This window comes from Lachnellula hyalina (genome assembly GCF_007821495.1).
Source record: "Lachnellula hyalina strain CBS 185.66 chromosome Unknown contig00022, whole genome shotgun sequence".
In the NCBI taxonomy this organism is placed as follows: Eukaryota; Fungi; Ascomycota; class Leotiomycetes; order Helotiales; family Lachnaceae; genus Lachnellula; species Lachnellula hyalina.
Window position 1 is genome coordinate 92,338 of NW_022157136.1, and position 16,745 is coordinate 109,082.

The 16,745-nt window shown below is 48.5% G+C and overlaps 6 protein-coding genes across 6 annotated transcripts; 4 read left to right on the forward strand and 2 right to left on the reverse strand.

Moving 5' to 3' along the window:
- Positions 1-1,052: 1,052 nt before the first annotated feature.
- LHYA1_G002468 (uncharacterized protein) lies at positions 1,053-2,645 on the forward strand (the record flags this gene model as incomplete). The annotated part of the gene is made up of 3 exons (XM_031147444.1): positions 1,053-1,566; positions 1,748-2,412; positions 2,508-2,645. 3 exons carry the CDS (start codon positions 1,053-1,055, stop codon positions 2,643-2,645), a joined length of 1,317 nt encoding a protein of 438 aa, XP_031007890.1.
- Positions 2,646-3,107: 462 nt separating this feature from the next.
- On the forward strand, positions 3,108-7,368 carry trp4_1 (Anthranilate phosphoribosyltransferase; the record flags this gene model as incomplete). Its single annotated transcript, XM_031147445.1, has 4 exons — positions 3,108-3,120; positions 3,215-5,131; positions 5,200-5,424; positions 6,266-7,368. The coding sequence occupies 4 exons, from the start codon at positions 3,108-3,110 to the stop codon at positions 7,366-7,368; spliced, it is 3,258 nt and encodes a 1,085-aa protein (XP_031007891.1).
- Positions 7,369-8,894: 1,526 nt separating this feature from the next.
- apm1 (AP-1 complex subunit mu-1) lies at positions 8,895-10,427 on the reverse strand (the record flags this gene model as incomplete). Its single annotated transcript, XM_031147446.1, has 4 exons — positions 8,895-8,975; positions 9,066-10,157; positions 10,207-10,335; positions 10,389-10,427. The coding sequence occupies 4 exons, from the start codon at positions 10,425-10,427 to the stop codon at positions 8,895-8,897; spliced, it is 1,341 nt and encodes a 446-aa protein (XP_031007861.1).
- Positions 10,428-11,741: 1,314 nt separating this feature from the next.
- On the forward strand, positions 11,742-13,493 carry ccg-8 (Clock-controlled protein; the record flags this gene model as incomplete). Its single annotated transcript, XM_031147447.1, has 2 exons — positions 11,742-12,141; positions 12,193-13,493. The coding sequence occupies 2 exons, from the start codon at positions 11,742-11,744 to the stop codon at positions 13,491-13,493; spliced, it is 1,701 nt and encodes a 566-aa protein (XP_031007860.1).
- A 1,207-nt stretch (positions 13,494-14,700) lies between these two features.
- LHYA1_G002472 (uncharacterized protein) lies at positions 14,701-15,041 on the forward strand (the record flags this gene model as incomplete). The annotated part of the gene is made up of 2 exons (XM_031147448.1): positions 14,701-14,874; positions 14,925-15,041. 2 exons carry the CDS (start codon positions 14,701-14,703, stop codon positions 15,039-15,041), a joined length of 291 nt encoding a protein of 96 aa, XP_031007859.1.
- Positions 15,042-15,129: 88 nt separating this feature from the next.
- On the reverse strand, positions 15,130-16,170 carry deoC_0 (Deoxyribose-phosphate aldolase; the record flags this gene model as incomplete). The annotated part of the gene is made up of 4 exons (XM_031147449.1): positions 15,130-15,476; positions 15,526-15,629; positions 15,716-15,896; positions 16,029-16,170. The coding sequence occupies 4 exons, from the start codon at positions 16,168-16,170 to the stop codon at positions 15,130-15,132; spliced, it is 774 nt and encodes a 257-aa protein (XP_031007858.1).
- Positions 16,171-16,745: the final 575 nt, after the last annotated feature.

Below are 16,745 nucleotides of genomic sequence, written 5' to 3' on the forward strand. Positions count from 1 at the left end.
GGAGGTTAATGTAGGGTGGGTGGTTGGGGGTGGGGTTTTCTGCGCGGCGCTGGCGGGGATTGTGTGGGGTGTGGAGTTTGATGTTGCGTATGGGGCTTCTTCTGGGCTATTCTTTGGGTGTGTTGCGAGTTGGGCGTTAGGGACGTGGGTTTGGGTTAGGAGGGGGCTGGTGAGGGAACGGGTGTGTTTTGCGAGAACGGGGAGTGGGTTAGACGTAGAGTGAGGTTTGGAGGGTGATGTTGTGTGATTAGGCGCTTTTCACTGTTATGTTTACTATGTGTCGACTTGGATATATTGAACAAATGTTATTTCATATATCGAACGAGAGACTTGGGGAAGACTTGTCAAAAGTACCTTAGCCATGTAGTGGTTGAAATTGTTAGTCCGCGCTAAAGCCACTCGGACGGGCCCCTTTCCCCGCATTTAGCGAGATCTGGTGGCTTTGATATGAGAGGAGATGATAAGATGATAAGGTGATAAGGATAAGATTATAAGTAAGGTATGGAGGAGTGCGTGTGCGTGCCTATTGATAAGCTCTTTCACAAGTTACAGTATGGACTGCGAGCACGAGCATAAACTCCATCAACCGAGGCCGAGGTATGGGGTATTACTCCGAGCAAGGCCAGGTAATCACAAAAGGGGGAAGGGTTAGCTGCAGCACAAGATGTGAAACGAAAACAACCTGCAAGCAAACGCCCCCTGCATCCAATCATTAGCTTTCCCCTCTTTTCCCCTGTTGATCTCTTCCCTTTGATTGGGGGTTCGCTAATTAGCCGAGAATTGCTGCAAGTCTCGGCAAAGTCGTTTTGATCCGTTCGAGAAGGAGCAAACACTTGATCCTTTATAATGTACGCTTCCTCCAGTTTTCACACTGATATCGATCTTTTTGCGTCGTAATCCAGCTATCTTGCGCTGCCACGTTCTTTCTTGCTTTATTCGTTCATTCTTTAGATTCTTTGATTCCTGCTGGCCACCAACGATCCATCTACGTTCATGATTTTACATTCCTTCAACCTCTAACCAACTTCATCCGTTCCTCTTTTCTCTTCAAGATGAAATCATTATCTTTGTTTATTATCTTCTCTTCTTCAGTCTTGGCTAGTCCATTCTCTCACAAGCACCTTCACAAGCGATACGACAACGACCACAATGATATCCCAGATTGGTGCTACACAAATGGAGACATCGTCTCCTGCCTCTTATCCGAGACTTCCAGCTATGCCTGGACAACCTTCACTGCCAGCACATCTACGCATGCCGTCTCGACTCCTGCTTCCACCTCTGTTGCGGTCACTTCAGCTGTACCCGTCACCAAGATAGCAGCAGCTACATCCTCGTCCGCGTCTTCATATCCGACAGGTACCCTCCCAGATATTAAGACCTGGAATTCAGACAATGGGACTAAATGGCATATCTCAACCGTTGGCTCTATCTATAGCAGTACAGTGCCGAGTATGGGTTGGGATAATGGCCGAACCTCTGTACTCAATAATACGCCATTTTGGATTTTCGGCGACGTGCTCTCTCTTAAAGGCTTGGAAAATGGCCTGTCCACAGGTCCTGCTTGTAAGTTATCATATGCCCTTAGATCTGATGGTTACTTGCGTTGCTTCTCAGAGATATCCACTCCCTCGTGATATACACCCAAAGCTTTCTCCAAAGAAAGATAGCTTCTATCCCACCACCCTTCATGGCTATCGTCCTTTCATTCCTCCCCATCCATTTACTAACGTACTGCCCGGCTCAGTCTACGGCACTCCAGATAATATTCTCCGCGTCGACATGGGAAGCATAAGCAACGTTGAAAACGTCCTCCTAGCTCCTCCCGTAGCCGCCGATCCCGTCCCCGAAGAACCATTTCCTTTCTGGGGCCTCAGCACGGGCAACGTAGCTGAAGTGTCCCCTGGCATCGGCATCGGCTTTGTGTGGGAAATATGGCGCAACACCTCAGGTGTAGGCCCAGACCGAGGACTGGGCATTTACCGTGCAACACTAGGCTCGGAACTCCCTGTCGGAAACCGCACTGGTGGTTTGGTTGCGGGTCCCGATGCCTTGCCTGTGGGAATCATGACCGTGATGAACGCCGAGGGATACATCTACGCCTATACCAATAAAAACGGTTCCGGGATTATCGTCGGCAGGGCACCTGTTGATAATGCATTTGAGGCGGATGCTTATGAATTCCTCACCCTGAAAGGCAATTGGGTGCAAGGGATTCCAAGCTATGCTGACGCCAAGTCGACCTATGGGCTTCTGGGAGAGGGCGATGGGGGCGTGGTGCCTATTAGTTACGGGCAGGGGAGTATTATGTGGAGCAATTACTTCGAGCGGTATCTGCTGTTTACGGGCTCGTTTGGGAGTTCAATGATGTTTTATGCGAGTGCGACGCCGTATGGACCTTTTGATGGACCGGTATGTACTCTTTACCTAACCTCCTTTTACTCCCTTTCTACTTATGATTCCAAGTACTCTAGAGGAATTTTAGCTGACATTATTTCGATGCGTAGTATTACATTGAAACGGTACTAGGCTACGGTGTAAACGTCCACCCGTTCTGGAGCCCCGATGGAAGTCATCAGACTTTGTATGTGAGTAGTGGATGGAACAATGTAATCAACATGTATAAATTAGACTTCGATTACTAGGAAAAGGGGGCAATACATACGGTTGTTCAACAAATAACACCTCCACCCCTCCCTATATTATGAATCTCTGCTTTCTGATCTATCACTTCGAAATTCCAAAGTCTAGTATGCGCTCCAAGTGATCACTTGCAAACTTCAAAGTTCCTTGAAAATACCCCTAGCCTGCCTCCGCTCGATGGATCAATCAATGCAAGCCAGCGCAGAGAATAATACACCGATATAAGCCAGCTATTCAATTTCTGAATTCCCATTTCACCTTTACAAGTCCGTCCACCTCTTTGCCTCTTCCCACCGCCAAAAATTCACCCACCCGGCCTCTCTCTTATCGCACCTAATATCAAAGAAAAAGCAATCATAATCAATCTCCAAACCTCCAACTTGAAACATCTATTTCCATCTTCCATCTTCCATTTCAACCTCCCCAAACCTCTCTACACACTCCACAACACAAAGTCAACGACAATGGCGCGCGACTGTAAGCTCTCTTTTACCTCCACCTCTTCCAATCTCTATCTCAATCTCTCTCCATAACGCTAGCTAATATGATATGTATATGTGCAAAAAAACAGCAACCGAAAAAACCAACGCAGCACATTCACCTTCACGGACGAGAGCCAGAGATCAGGATAAGGATAAGGAGTTCCCGTTTGAGGATCTTGATAATAGTATAGAGGGCCAGGAGAAGATGGCGCGGGTGTGGAAGGATGTGTTTGTGTTGGGGAAGGGGGAGAAGAAGGGGAAGAAGGAGAAGGAGAAGCACGAGAGTGCTGGTGCTGGTGCGAAAGTGAATGGTGAGAGTGGGGCGCCGGGAAGTTTGGTGAGGGGGAATAAGAAGGAGCGGAAGGTGCATGGGTTTGCGAATGAGAGCAAGGAATTGTTGAATAGAAATGGTGAGATGAGCGACCACATTGGTACTCAAATCAATGGGCGTATTCCAGCCGACCACCCCAACGAACCGACCCAGACCGTGGATGGAGAGCTTCATCTCAGCAGAAAGGAGAGGAAAAAGGCTAAGAAGGCTCAAAAAGAGCGAGAGTTGCGGGAACAGAGAGAGCTGGGGGTTAGCCGAGCAAGGGACGTCGGTGCCGAGGACTCAATGATGAGTGTAGCTGTTGCGGATACGCAGAACAATCACCATATCAATACCGACAATCAGACTACAGGAAGTCATGGTCAAGACGTCAGCCATGAATCCCAAGGAGCGGGACGCAAAAAGCACAAGAGGAAGCGTGGGGAGCCTTTGCTTACTGCCAATGCTGATGATTCTATTCTTGGATACGGCGGGGATATTGAGGTTAACGAGGGCGGGAGGAAGAAAAAACGTAAGAAGAGCAAGGAGAAGAAGTCTATCCGAGAACTAAAGCCACGAGTTAAGAGCGCGGAGGAAGACAGAGCCGAAACGTTTGGCACTTCCCTCAAGAAAGAGAAGGCACATGAGGGCCATGAAGAAAATTCCGTTCGGGAGGAAACACCATCGCCAGCCGAGAAGAAGCGGACCCGTAGGGAAACAACTGTTGGTGTTCTAGACACGCCGATCATCAAAGGATTCAAGGACTACGCTCATAGTTACATGAAAGGGGAACGCCAAAAGCAGACACCAGCGGGTGAAACGAAGAATATTATTGCCGGAAAACACTCTCAAAAACCAGCACTCCTGCTTCACTCTGGTCTTGAGCATAATACAAACGTAGACGCTAGCGAAACGACCGCCTCTGCCTCCGAATCAGATGAGGAAAGCAATGGCAAAGCTGTCACTTCTTCCGCCGACGAGAGCTCGAAACAATCCCAGAGACAAAATCACAACTCCGCAGTCCCAGCACCCCTTCCCCGAACATCGTACACCTCATCCGAAGAAGACCTCGACGATCGTTCGGTTGAGCTAGAGAAGGCAAAAGAGAAGAGCTATCTGCTCCCAGCACATTCAATGGAAGCCGATATCATCAGACAAGAATACTACGCTTCGCGCAAAGAAGAACTTCGCAAGACCATTCTCCGCGCCAGGAGAACATCGACGGACAAGTCGGCTCCGGGTGTAGATGATGCAGGAATAGACAGTTCGGCGGACGAAGGACCACTTGCGCATACAATCAAAGCTCCGAGAGTCAAAGAATCCCCTATCCCACCCCCAACCCAGCGAAAGCAACTCGGTGGCCGATCTGCAACTTGCACGCCTATGCCGGTGCCTGAATACAAGAAGCTAGCTAAAGGACGCCGAGCAAGCATCGGTGAAACCGATTCTCTATCCAAATCCAAAGCCACAAATAGCAGTCTCCGTAAAAACTCCCTGGGTAAGATATCGCCAGCTATGTTTGGCAATCTGAGTCCGGAAAATACCAAGAATGGAAGAGATTCTAGCCGTCAAGTTATTACGTCCCCTGAAATCGCATTCGATGATAAATTCGTCATGGTGGAAGATCCAGCCTGGGAGACAGAACTAGGAAAAGTGCGCGCGCGCGTTAGTGGCGACGATGCGGAGGGTGAAGAGAGTAGGTTCCCATCCCATCCTACCTCGTCCTCCGTTCTCGATAGAGATATCCAAGCTAACGCCGTGTAGACATCGCATTCTCATCTACGTACATCATGGCGCACCCTGAAGGTATCCAGGTAGGTAATACGAGGTTTTCTCAACTCAACATCGCTGCTCAATCTTCATATTCATTTGTTGAGGATGTGAAAAGTAGAGCGAGGCACTGTACTTTTGCTGCTGGGAAGAGAGCCGCTGTCACGGTTGGGGTTCAGGGGGAGGCGTCGGGCAAGCGGTTTGAGATGAGGGCTGGTGGTATGTGAGTGGTGAAGCGGGGTATGAGGTGTGCGGTTCAGAATTTGAGGGTGGATGCGATGGTGCTTAATGTTTGGTCTGTTGAGGACTGAACTGAGTTGTGAAGAATTTGGGTCTTTGAGGGAGAGGGAAATGATGGGTAAGGAGGGAAGGGAGTGAAGTGTTGGTGATTGAAAAGGTAGAGGAGCTGTAGATTCAAAACAGGAGATCCACTACCAAGTTAGGATGATGTTTCATAGAAGAACATAAAAAATGACTCCCTGGATATTTATCAGGTTATAGCCAATCTTTGCCTCCTTTTCTACTGTCTCTTTTCTTGAAAACAATGCTGGACCAAAAATCCCACTCCACTTCCACTAAAAGAGTGTTGAGCGAGTACAGGTAGTCAACCGAGAAACTAGCCACTTACCCCTTCCCTCTAAAACAATACACTTCAAACTTCATCGCAAACAAAACATGGCCTTATACAACCTGCCAAAAACCAAGCTCATACTAGCTGTCGAACCCAGCATCCAGCCCCCTAAAACCTCACTCTACCATGAAGAAGGAACCTTCCCTTATTTAACAGAACGCCCTAGCACACTTCACTACACTTTCCCAACCACTCTGATTATTCTGCACTTTTATTCACTCTGCACAGCTGCGTGTGGGACCTCAAGCCTCCACAAGTATATAGCTGGCTCCTGCCGTGACACCTTCAACTCCACATCGCGAATCTCCCACACTACGTACAAGCCAAGTCGAACACCTCCACTATAGCAGAGCCCGAACTCAAGAGCAGAAGTTGTGTCGACTCAGAACAGCAATTATACATCCATCACGACCGTACTACAACACCTAGCCAACAACTCCGCCACCGTAGAGGAAGTAGTAGACGCCATCTCGCTCATCTTCCTAAACCGCCTATCCCCCATCCAATGCGCCAGTCTTCTCACATTCCTCCAAACCACAGCTCTCAGCCAAAACGCCGAGGTTATCGCCAAATGCGCGGCCAGAATGCGTGACGCTGGCTCGCAAGTCGACTGCCAACTGGTACAGCACGCTGTCAACTTGCGTACGTCGGAGAAGGCCAGAGGCTCGTATTGCGGCGGGTTGTGCACCGTGGAGGGAACGGGCGGTGATGGGTATTCCACCTTCAACTTATCTACCGCAGCGGCCATCATCGCATCAGCATACGTCTTCATCGCCAAGCACGGCGCGGGCGCGTCGTCTTCTAGCTCGGGCGCCGCAGATGTACTACGTGCTATCGGTGCTAGCTCTGCTGATAGACACCCACGCATTTCCCCAGTCCTCGAGAGCGTCACGCCGGTATCGTTGCCTGCGTTCTACGAGCATGGAAGCTTTGCCTTTCTGTTTTCACCCGTCTTCCATCCTGGTGTTAAGTGGGCGGCACCGGTACGTAAGGAGTTGGGATTCAAAACTATCTTCAATGTTCTTGGTCCGCTGGCGCATCCCTTGACCCCAATTATGGAGGCTAGAGTGGTGGGTGTTGCCCAGAAACAGCTGGGTCCTATTTATGCAGAAGCGTTGAAATTGTTGGGCGTGAAGAAAGCATTAGTCGTATGTGGCGCAGAGAGCTTGGACGAGATTAGCTGCGCAGGACGAACGTTCTGCTGGAGTCTCGTTGAAGATCCTCACTGGACCGTGGATGAAGAGGAAGGCGTTTCGGTTCGCGTCGAGGAATTTTCACTGACGCCGGCCGATTTTGGACTTCCAGTACACTCCCTGAGCGAAACCTCGCCCGGTAAAACGCCTTCGGAGAATGCGGCTGTGCTCGTAAAAATGATATTGGGCGAGCTCTCAGACGATGATCCAGTCCTTCATTTTGTTCTAATGCACGTAGCGGCGCTTTTTGTGTATGGCCGATGCAAGTCTGGGAGTTCCATTGTATGTTTGAAGGCTTGTAAGTTACGCACCCAGGTCAAGCCAGTTAGGCCGATGTAGATGGAGCGTTCATGCTCTGCGGGGAATATTGATAAAAGTGTTCTGTGTTATGACATAGTAAGTATAAGTACGTAGATCAGAAATCAATGCATATGCTGGCAAAGTGCACTTACAATGCCCCCGTATACATCCCCGTCCCGCCCAAGCCGCAAATAGCGCGTCCTACAATAAGGCCGTTGATATTCTGCGTGGCGCCGCAGAGAATAGACCCCACTTCGAAACTCAGAACGCAGGTGATGTAGAGAACCTTGGTATTGTACTGGCCATACACCTGTCCCCTATACCACAAATAAAATAAAATAAAATCAGGTACTGTATAGACACGAACGAATAATGAAACCTTTCAATCAGATCTTGGATTGCATAGATATGGAAGAAACGAGAATCCGCACGCACCAGAATAAAGTCGTACTCGCAGACAGCAGCAAGAAAGCAACAGAGATCCACGGCAACTTCTCAATGGCGTTGAACTCGCTGATAATAGCAGGTTGGATATCAGCAACGATCGTAGTATCCAGCCCGAAGAGAAACGTAGACGTGAGCACGGAGCTTATGACAAGAACCCAAATGAAGCCATGGATTTGGCGGCCTCCCCCTCCATCTTCCGCGTGCGAAATCGGAAGTCCTTCCACTGGCTTTGGCAGCGGTTGCGGTGGAGGCTCTGTAATTCCCTTGCTGGCGTTGGGTGTTTTGGTATTAGGAGGATCCATTTTGTGGGGATGTTTGTAATGTATGGTGAAGTTGAAGGGAATTGGATTGAATCTTTGGGCAAAGAAGGTAGATGCAGTGGTGAATGCTGCAAGCGAGCTAACCCTTTTTAACCGGTAGGGAGGTCTGCTCTGCATTCATGTCATATTCGGAACCAACCACTAGGTACCTAGGTACCTAATGCAGTGCTACAGCTTTAAGATGATGAAACATATCATACCTAGGCACCTACTCTGTGCCACTCCAATCCACTCTAAAATGAACTATTGTACCGGTAAGCCTTACCTACATTGCCTACCTAGCATGTTGCTTTCGTGATTTTTGCTGGGTTGCATTTGGTGCTTTGTAAAGTTCTCGCTCTAGAGGTGAGACTGGGTTTATGGGGTTGTTGTTACATATAATATCACCATTAAATGTGTGTTGGTTGGGTTGGACGGCGGTCGGCAACCTGATTGGGCAGCCATGCTCGTACTGTAGGTAACATGCAACCTACCGCAGGTGTCTCACTGCCGATACTGTGAGATGCGGGAGATCGTTGGTTCGAAAGGGGTGTCAATAACACGGACATCAAACATCAAACAACCAGTCAGGATTCAACGCGACCAACTGTGGCTGCTAGAATTCAAGGCGTATACTCGTAAAACGTCTGGCATGAACGAAGAATATCAGGTTACCAGAGTAAGATGTGGTGGATTGTGCAAAGTACGCTACCGAGGCTGGTCTAGATTTCTACATGACGCCTTTGCCCGAAATGCCTCTGCGCTTTTTCCTCTCCTTCATTAAAATGCTGTGGGTTGTTCTATTGGGAAATGGGTGCTTCAGCTGACGTCTGGTAATCGGACTGCGATGTCGCCGGATTGTGTGATGTAGCGGACCCAGGGGAGAGAGGGATATTGGAGCTGTGGGCATGTTATTTGCGGTTCTCATGTTTGTAGATAAGGCAAGATAGCGGGGTAGGCGACCGCTTCCAAAGAAAGGAGAGGGCATACCTTAGGCTCGATAATCTTCAAGTACCGTACTTGGATCCCACTCGTAGTGAAGTAAGGAATCTCAAACTTCACACTAATTGGTCTCTTCGCGCCCTTTCCACCAACACCACCCATACTACCTCCAAACCCACCAGTCATCCCACCACCGTGTTCATCATCACCCTTTACACTGGGCAGTCCCAGCTCAGCTCTCATCAAGAACTCCTTGTTCCCACCAAACTGCTTAATCTTCCACACAATCGCGCTCTTCTCGGGCGCATAATGTACACTCCCAATATTCGTCCTGAATCGTGGAGAATCCGCATCTTCAGGTACCGGAACCGTAATCTCGACATTGTTGGCCGTGCTCCGTCGCTTGAATTGCGATTTCGTTTTAAGCAGGTATTCGATTCTGCTGCCTGAATGCGATTCTACGATACATTCTACCCAGATCAAAGGCTTGACTTGGGTATTTAGGCGATACGACATCAGTTCGAATTCTCCATCTGGAGGGATGAAAGAGATGGTACGGTCGTTCTCGAATCGTGAGAGACGCACACATTGGTGGAATTTCACATCTTCCATTTCAATAGCCTTCCCTCTTGTTGCCCGACCTGTCGTCTCAAACATAACTTTGTCATTCAGACCCAGACGTAATTCGGGCATTCCTGATAAGTAACACTTCATTTTTACGGCGCCTAGAATTTCAGAGCGCAGAACATTGCCGGTGGATGAGACGAGGAGGTTGAGTGATTCCACAACATCGAGGAAGACTTCGTTCTTTCGGTATCTAATACCTTCTGACCGCCATGACACGGCATTCGTCACTGCTATAGGAGGCCGTGCTTGGATTTCCAGCTTGTGTGATTCTTGGGTGATGTATTCTTGTAGAATCTTTGATTCTGTCGTTTGGGGGTACCCAAAGTCCATCATCTCATCCAGGAGTTCGTAAATGACGACGAAGTTGTCGCGTATCGATTCTTCTTCGAGTTCTTTGAAATACTCGGTAAAGACTTCGACGATCTTGTGGAGGAAGAGGAGGATTTCAGCGGCATTTGTGTTGCGCTTCGTTAATGTGAGGAGATAAAGGTTGTTATGTCTGATGTAGAGGTACTGGTTGGAGGTTAGAACAGCCCCTTTCTCGTTGTCGGATTTGGCATACATTGATCCCCTCGTCAGAGAAACATGGTGGGACGGCGGAGCTTTCTTCTTCTGCTTCGCTCAATAGTATTGGGAACTTCTCAACTGCTGACATGGGAATGTCCCCTCGATAGTTCCGGGCCAAGAGGGTCTACCAAGGCTGGTTAGCAATGCGTACTGGTCATACTCGGCGAGAAGACGTACCTTGCCCTTCAGGTCGAGGAAGAAGAGAGCGGAGGCCATGCTGTCAGGGGGGATGGAAAGGTGGAAAAGGTGAGTGAGCCAGGACGGGCGGAGGAAGGGATTCGGATGATTTATGACATTCGTAAAGGCTAAAAGCAGAAAAGTAAATGCGCTCAAGAGGAGGAGGTTTTGAATTTGGTCGTCAACCCCACGTTCACATCAAACCTTCCAGATGTAAGCTTAATATTGCGGTGGCCTTGACGCTTTGCTGACTAAACGGACCTAGACCCGGACGCTAGTCAAAGGGCGCTAGTGAGAATATCAGAAAAAAGTCGGCTGCCATTTTCCTCTTCTTCTACCAACGCTCCCTTTTAGACAGTGCAACTCAATCACATAAGGCACAACCGGCCTGGCATTCTGTCAGTGCCTACCTTGCCTTCCCATTGATGAAGTTAGCGATTTCGCGGCGCGGAGACCGAACACATGAGGTACCATAAGAGCTGGCCGAGCATTGTTTGAAAGAACAACAGATTGCGCGGGCGGCGTCAGAGGGACCATACAAATATATGATGGGGGATGAGATGAGAATGAAGTTGTATTGCGTTACAGTCCCGAAGTACAAGCTGTTGAGATACTTGAAGTACTACAGACGGTGATGGCTGTGGCATCATTGGGCGAGCAAAGCTCCGGAGGGCTGCCTTCCAACTGAAACCCTTTCTAGAAGGCCATTTTCCACGAAGACTGACTCTATTGCCTCTTCTGGTATACCTTACCACATGGAAGAATAGCCTGTGTGTTGCTTATATACAACCCAATTCGAGGAATACCAATATCACATGCATTTTAGGTTTCTTGCATTCTTTCAATCCAACTCTATTCCGTACGTGATGGCTGATCGGCATCCTCGACTTTTCGCCGATGGCCCTGGCATGTGATCGCTCCCGGATTGACATCGCTCCGTCTCCTACTGGACTTCCTTCCCCTCAATCAACCTCATATACCTACCTACTCATCATTATGTGGCAATGACTTCAGAAAGGAAACTATTGTGATGATTTAGACAGAACGCCTTTGTATTATAATTATAGATTCACTAGTACTCTTCCTTCCCTCTTCGTCCATTCGGCTACAGTACAGTACCTGCCTGGCCTGGGCACTTTTATCTCCAATCAAGGCGCGGGTCGGCGCATACTGAGAAAGGCACAGGCTGACTGACTGACCGCCGCCGAAAGAGTTACTTACAATAGCAACTCTGCACCAAAAACTTATATGCCACAAATGCTCATAGCATCTTGTCGGGTACCTACTCGACGATAGCCTCATATACTGCAGACCCTGCGTGCATTTTAGTCCTTGTCGGGATCTGGGGCAAAAATGGAGCAGGCGCAGGATCACATGCTACCAGAACAGCCGCCCTCCTACTCTCAGTCTCACGATCCTCAATCGCTCGATTTCCCTTCCGTGCCCACAACAAATCCGCCATGTACCCACCATGATCGCACGCTCCCTCCTTTACCGTCTGTTCCCACAGAGCAACGATTTCGACCAGAGGAGCATCAATTTGTCTGGCCATCTTCAAACCCGTTGACCGCATATTACCAACCTGGGCCCTCACAGCTGTCTCCGAAGAACAGCTCGACTATTGGCATGGACTCGCCAAGTGGCATGGACCTTGATACTCCTGAAAGTCGAGGACGACGCGGTGGCAGCGTGCTTTCAATTGATGATCCTGATGTGCGGCTTGCCGCTGAAGCGCTGGGAGATCTCAGGGCCGGTACGTTCGCATGGGAATAATTTCAAACTCCAGCTAACATTTGATATCTAGATTTTATACAATCTCCTCCACAGCAACACACTTCTCTACCATCCTCTTCTCTTCGAAGCCCTCAAGCAAGAGGAGAACAACAAGAACCCCTCTTGTCACTTCTCACAACTTCACACCCGCTCATTGGAACCGCAATTGGAGGGTCCCTTTCCGCATATTCCGCATCTAAGAACTACAGTCCGCGGTTCAAGTCCAGTGCTGAATACGTCGAAAGAAGGTTTACACCCGTCGTCAATACCGTCGGCTCCGTTGGGCGCATAACCGGTGTCGAAGGAGGGGTACGGTGGTTTCTGGGCGAGAAAAGTCAATCGTTCGATATTGAAGATACCAGGGAAGGCTCAAACAAACGACGAAAAGTAGGCGCCAACGATCAAGAAACCGATTACAATGCCTCCCGGGATCCCCACCCGGTATACCAACAAGAATTGCAGCATCGGCAACGGAATCTAAGTCAGACAGATAGTTTGCCGGCCTACGACGAACACAGGAGTCCCAGCTACGAAGCCGCGCAGCAAGCTTTGGTTCCTACGCGACAGCAGGATGAGCCGCAAAGCCCAGGCAGTACCTGGCAATCGCGACTCGTTCTTTCAACCAGCGGCCTCAGCGTCGCAATGAGCGAAGAAAGTCTACGCAGTCTGAAATACTGCCTAGGCTGGCTGCGCTGGGCCAACGAACACATCGGTAAAGTAATCCTAGCATTGAAATCAGTGCTAGAAGAATACGATAGTTCAGCAAGATCAGAAAATTCTGGCAAGATTACGAATTCAGATGGGCAATTGGTAGTGCGGACAGATTCCGAGCGCTCGGCTTTAAACGCTAAAGTAGCGGCGTTGAAAAGTGATGTCTTGAAGACGCTGAAAGAAGTCGTTGATATTGTTTCGAGGTACGCTGGGGGTGCGTTGCCAGAAAATGCCAGGGTTTTGGTTAGGAGGCATCTTACTTCCTTGCCTCGGAGATTCAAATTAGCCAATTCAAGGCATGGAGATGCTGGCAACTCTCGGAATCTTGAGCAAGGGGACGCAGAGGTTGCAGATGGCGCAAATCGCGTTCTTGTCCTGGCGAAGGAGGGACTTGATATGATGGCGCAAGTATCTGGAGTCCTCGACGGCACGATTATCAGTGCTGAAGAATGGTGCGAGCGATTAGGAAGAAAGAAGAGGGAAGAAGCTGGAGATGCTGGAGATGCAGATGGAGGGATGACTCAACATGGAACGGAAAAACCGCCTACTGAACTGGCAAAAGTAAAAACCGATATGAACGGACAACTTGAGCATTTTTATCAAGACATCAAGATGAGATAATGTACGAAATGTTTCCTATGTCCTGTTCAAATATATTTGGAGTTTTGGATACACAGGACCGGGTAGGACGAGGCGTTTGGAGGCTCGGTGGGTGAGATATATATACCACATACTAAAGTTTTCCTTGGAGTGCATAGGTTAGGACCAACCAGATGGGGAAAAAATTATTCTGGGTTCACGAGTTGTGTGACTGTTCTTCATTTATCTCTCTGTTCGTGGTGCTTTCCCCTCATCGTCTCATGCGCGACTGATTAATTCTGCACTCTTCTCCGACCTCCCCCTCTCCCACCCCTTTCGCTCTCTACAGTATCTACATCCACTCATTCCCTAGGTACCTAATCTATTTGTATTTCTATTCCTACACCCTACACCCTACACCCTACACATAAAAGTCCAGTAAGCTTCACTCACGAATATTTACATCATGTACTCCGCACACTACAAATCTTCTGCTTCCTTTATTCCTAACATCATTTATTCATGCATGGCTCTCATTCATTCATTAGTATGAGGAAGAGAGAGAGAGAGAGAAAACGCTATGAATATAATTTATGAATGAATGATGGGTTGGGCTTTATTGTAGGTTGGAGCAAAGAAGAGGAAAGAGAAGAGGGAGAACAAAATGTTATGGAAGCAAGGAACCCTCTACGGTATATCCACCTGCGAGCGAGCGTTGGTGCTGTGGTGTGTAATGGGCTGTTGTGGTGGTAGAGAAGATTAGGTTTGGGAGCGTTGGAGTTACAAGGATAAAAGGTGCTGTGGGTGGTGGGGGAGGGGCGAGAAGTGGTTACTTGAGTGTTTTGAGGATAGGGAGAAGAAGAGGAGGGATGATGGTGTGGTGATCTGATTGGACGTTGTGACCAGTTACATGGAGTAGTAGGTTACACTGCATTGATACTGCAACAGCACGGAACAAATCTCACTCCCCGTTCTTTCACTCTATGTTTGACCATCCTTCCAATCAGCAGAATTGGATTTCATGAATCTTCCCTGACGATTCTCTGCAGACCGGGAGATTACCACAGACTACTTGAATAGGTCCTTGTCTGTCTTGGACATTCGATCCCAGGGGTATATAAATTTCTACCCTGTCGACGCTTTCGAAATCTCTCACCACCCCACACTGCTTTTTCCCCGCTCCCCTTCTGCAACCAAAAGCTTCACATCTTCACCACCCCACACAACTTACTCCATCCACTCACAAACGATGAAGATCTCACGCATCGTTGCTACCGCTCTTGCCACCACCACCACCTTGGTAACCGCCGGTCCTGCAGCCTACGGACTCTGCCAGGCCGGCTGCGCAGGCCTCGTCGGGGCGTGCTACTCAGCTGCTGGCTTCACCTTCGGAACGGTTGTAGCGGCGGCAACCACTCCGGCTGTCATCTTGGCATGTAACTCGGCATTTGGAACTTGCTGTGCAACATGTAGTGCGGCTCTGCTTCTTCCAACATCGTGATCAGCTGCATAGCGGGTCTGGAAGGCTCTCGCACTTTTGTTGGCGCCTCTTCGCTGGTTTGGCTGGATATGCTGGGAAAGGAGGATTAAGGATGATTGCGGGAGGGACTTTCAAGTACCAATCTCAAATGCTACGATCCAACATCTGATTACTTGGAGTGAGAAATACGCTGAACTCTTAAACCCCTTCCCAATTAATTTCAACACTTCTGCTCTCCATTCCAATTCCCCTTTTAATCGCCTCTTCCAAAATCCCTCCCGTGCTCGTCGTGCCTACTCTGCTAACACCCAACGCTCTCATCCTCAGCAAATCATCCAGCGTTCTCACACCGCCCGTAGCCTTGATCTTCACATCCGGCCCAACATGTTTCCTCATCAACTCCAAGTGCGAAATCGTCGCTCCCTTACATTCATAATCTCCAGAAGGGAGTTTCGTGAAATCATAGCCCGTTGAAGTCTCGACGTAAGCAACGTCAACTTCAGTGCAAATCTGGCAGAGCTTGATAACCTCGTCTTCCGTAAGATCTACAATACCATTAACTAACACGGATCTTTCATCAAGAATTGCACTCACACTCATTCTCAAAAATGACTTTCAGAATAGCGCCACCTTCTACCACCGCCTCGTTCACTCGAAAAATTTCGTGTTTGACGAATTCCCATTTGCCTGAACGCGCTCTAGAGTGTTTCATTAGCTTTATCTTTTCCTGTATCAGAGGTCTAATTTACAAGGGCAGAGGGATGAAGGGAAGGAAGAAACAAACCGCCCAATGTTAATCACAAAATCAACTTCCTTCCCACCCTCATACACCGCCCTCTTCGTTTCGAACAACTTGACCTCCGTCGTCGAACCCCCATGCGGGAAGCCGATCGCCGGACATACAAGGACGCCTGTTCCAGCCAGATGTTTCTTTGCGTAGAGAATGTGGTATGGCTTTACGCATGCTTTTCACATATATATATATTATTAGTACGTACATTTATCCGTATTCTATTGATATTTGAGTCGAAGGGCCAGCGACGAGTTGGGAAATGAATAAAGTGGCAAGAATGGGATGAGAAAGCTAGGGAAAGTACTAGTTGCGACGTTGTATTTCTTGCATATCTCTAGACCGGCTAATACCTCATCGTCTGTCATTATTGGGTCCAGGAGCAAGTGGTCTATCATTTTTGCGATCGAGGGGAGAGAGACGTTGATGGTTGTTGGTCTGGCTGCCATACTTGTCTTTTGTGTTGTGATAAAGGTTTTAAATAGGGGCTAGTCTGGGGGAGTGGAAAGAAGCTTCGCATAAAGAATACTTTGAATATTGAGTGGCTGAAGCTGTTAAGGTATACAGCGCTGGATTTTTAAGGTCAAATGCTGTGATGCGCTAGTGATATTGAGCAGCCATTTATTATGTAGCCGAAGGGAGGATGTATTCCGATCCTGAGCAAGGAAATAAATTCCAGTAAAGGGGACATCAATCTTTCTCACTTATCCAAAGAGTTTCATTCTACTTTCCTTTCCAGAACTCTCTTTTCAGAAGCACAGTAGCTGTTCAGCCCCCGCATTTCCCCGGTTCCGCCATTTTTCTGTAGGGGTGAACACGAACGACAGTGAGCATAAACGAGGATTTATAGCTGTAGGGATGATCTAAGCACAGTTTTGTTTTTAGCATTGGCGTTCAATTGGCTAACAATTAAATGTTAGAATTAAGCCCTAATGTAACCCTTTGTGAAGGATTTCCGAGGTAGGATTCATGTCCTACAGTTGGCGGTTGGTATAAAAAGAGTTGTGCCATTTTTGTAACCACC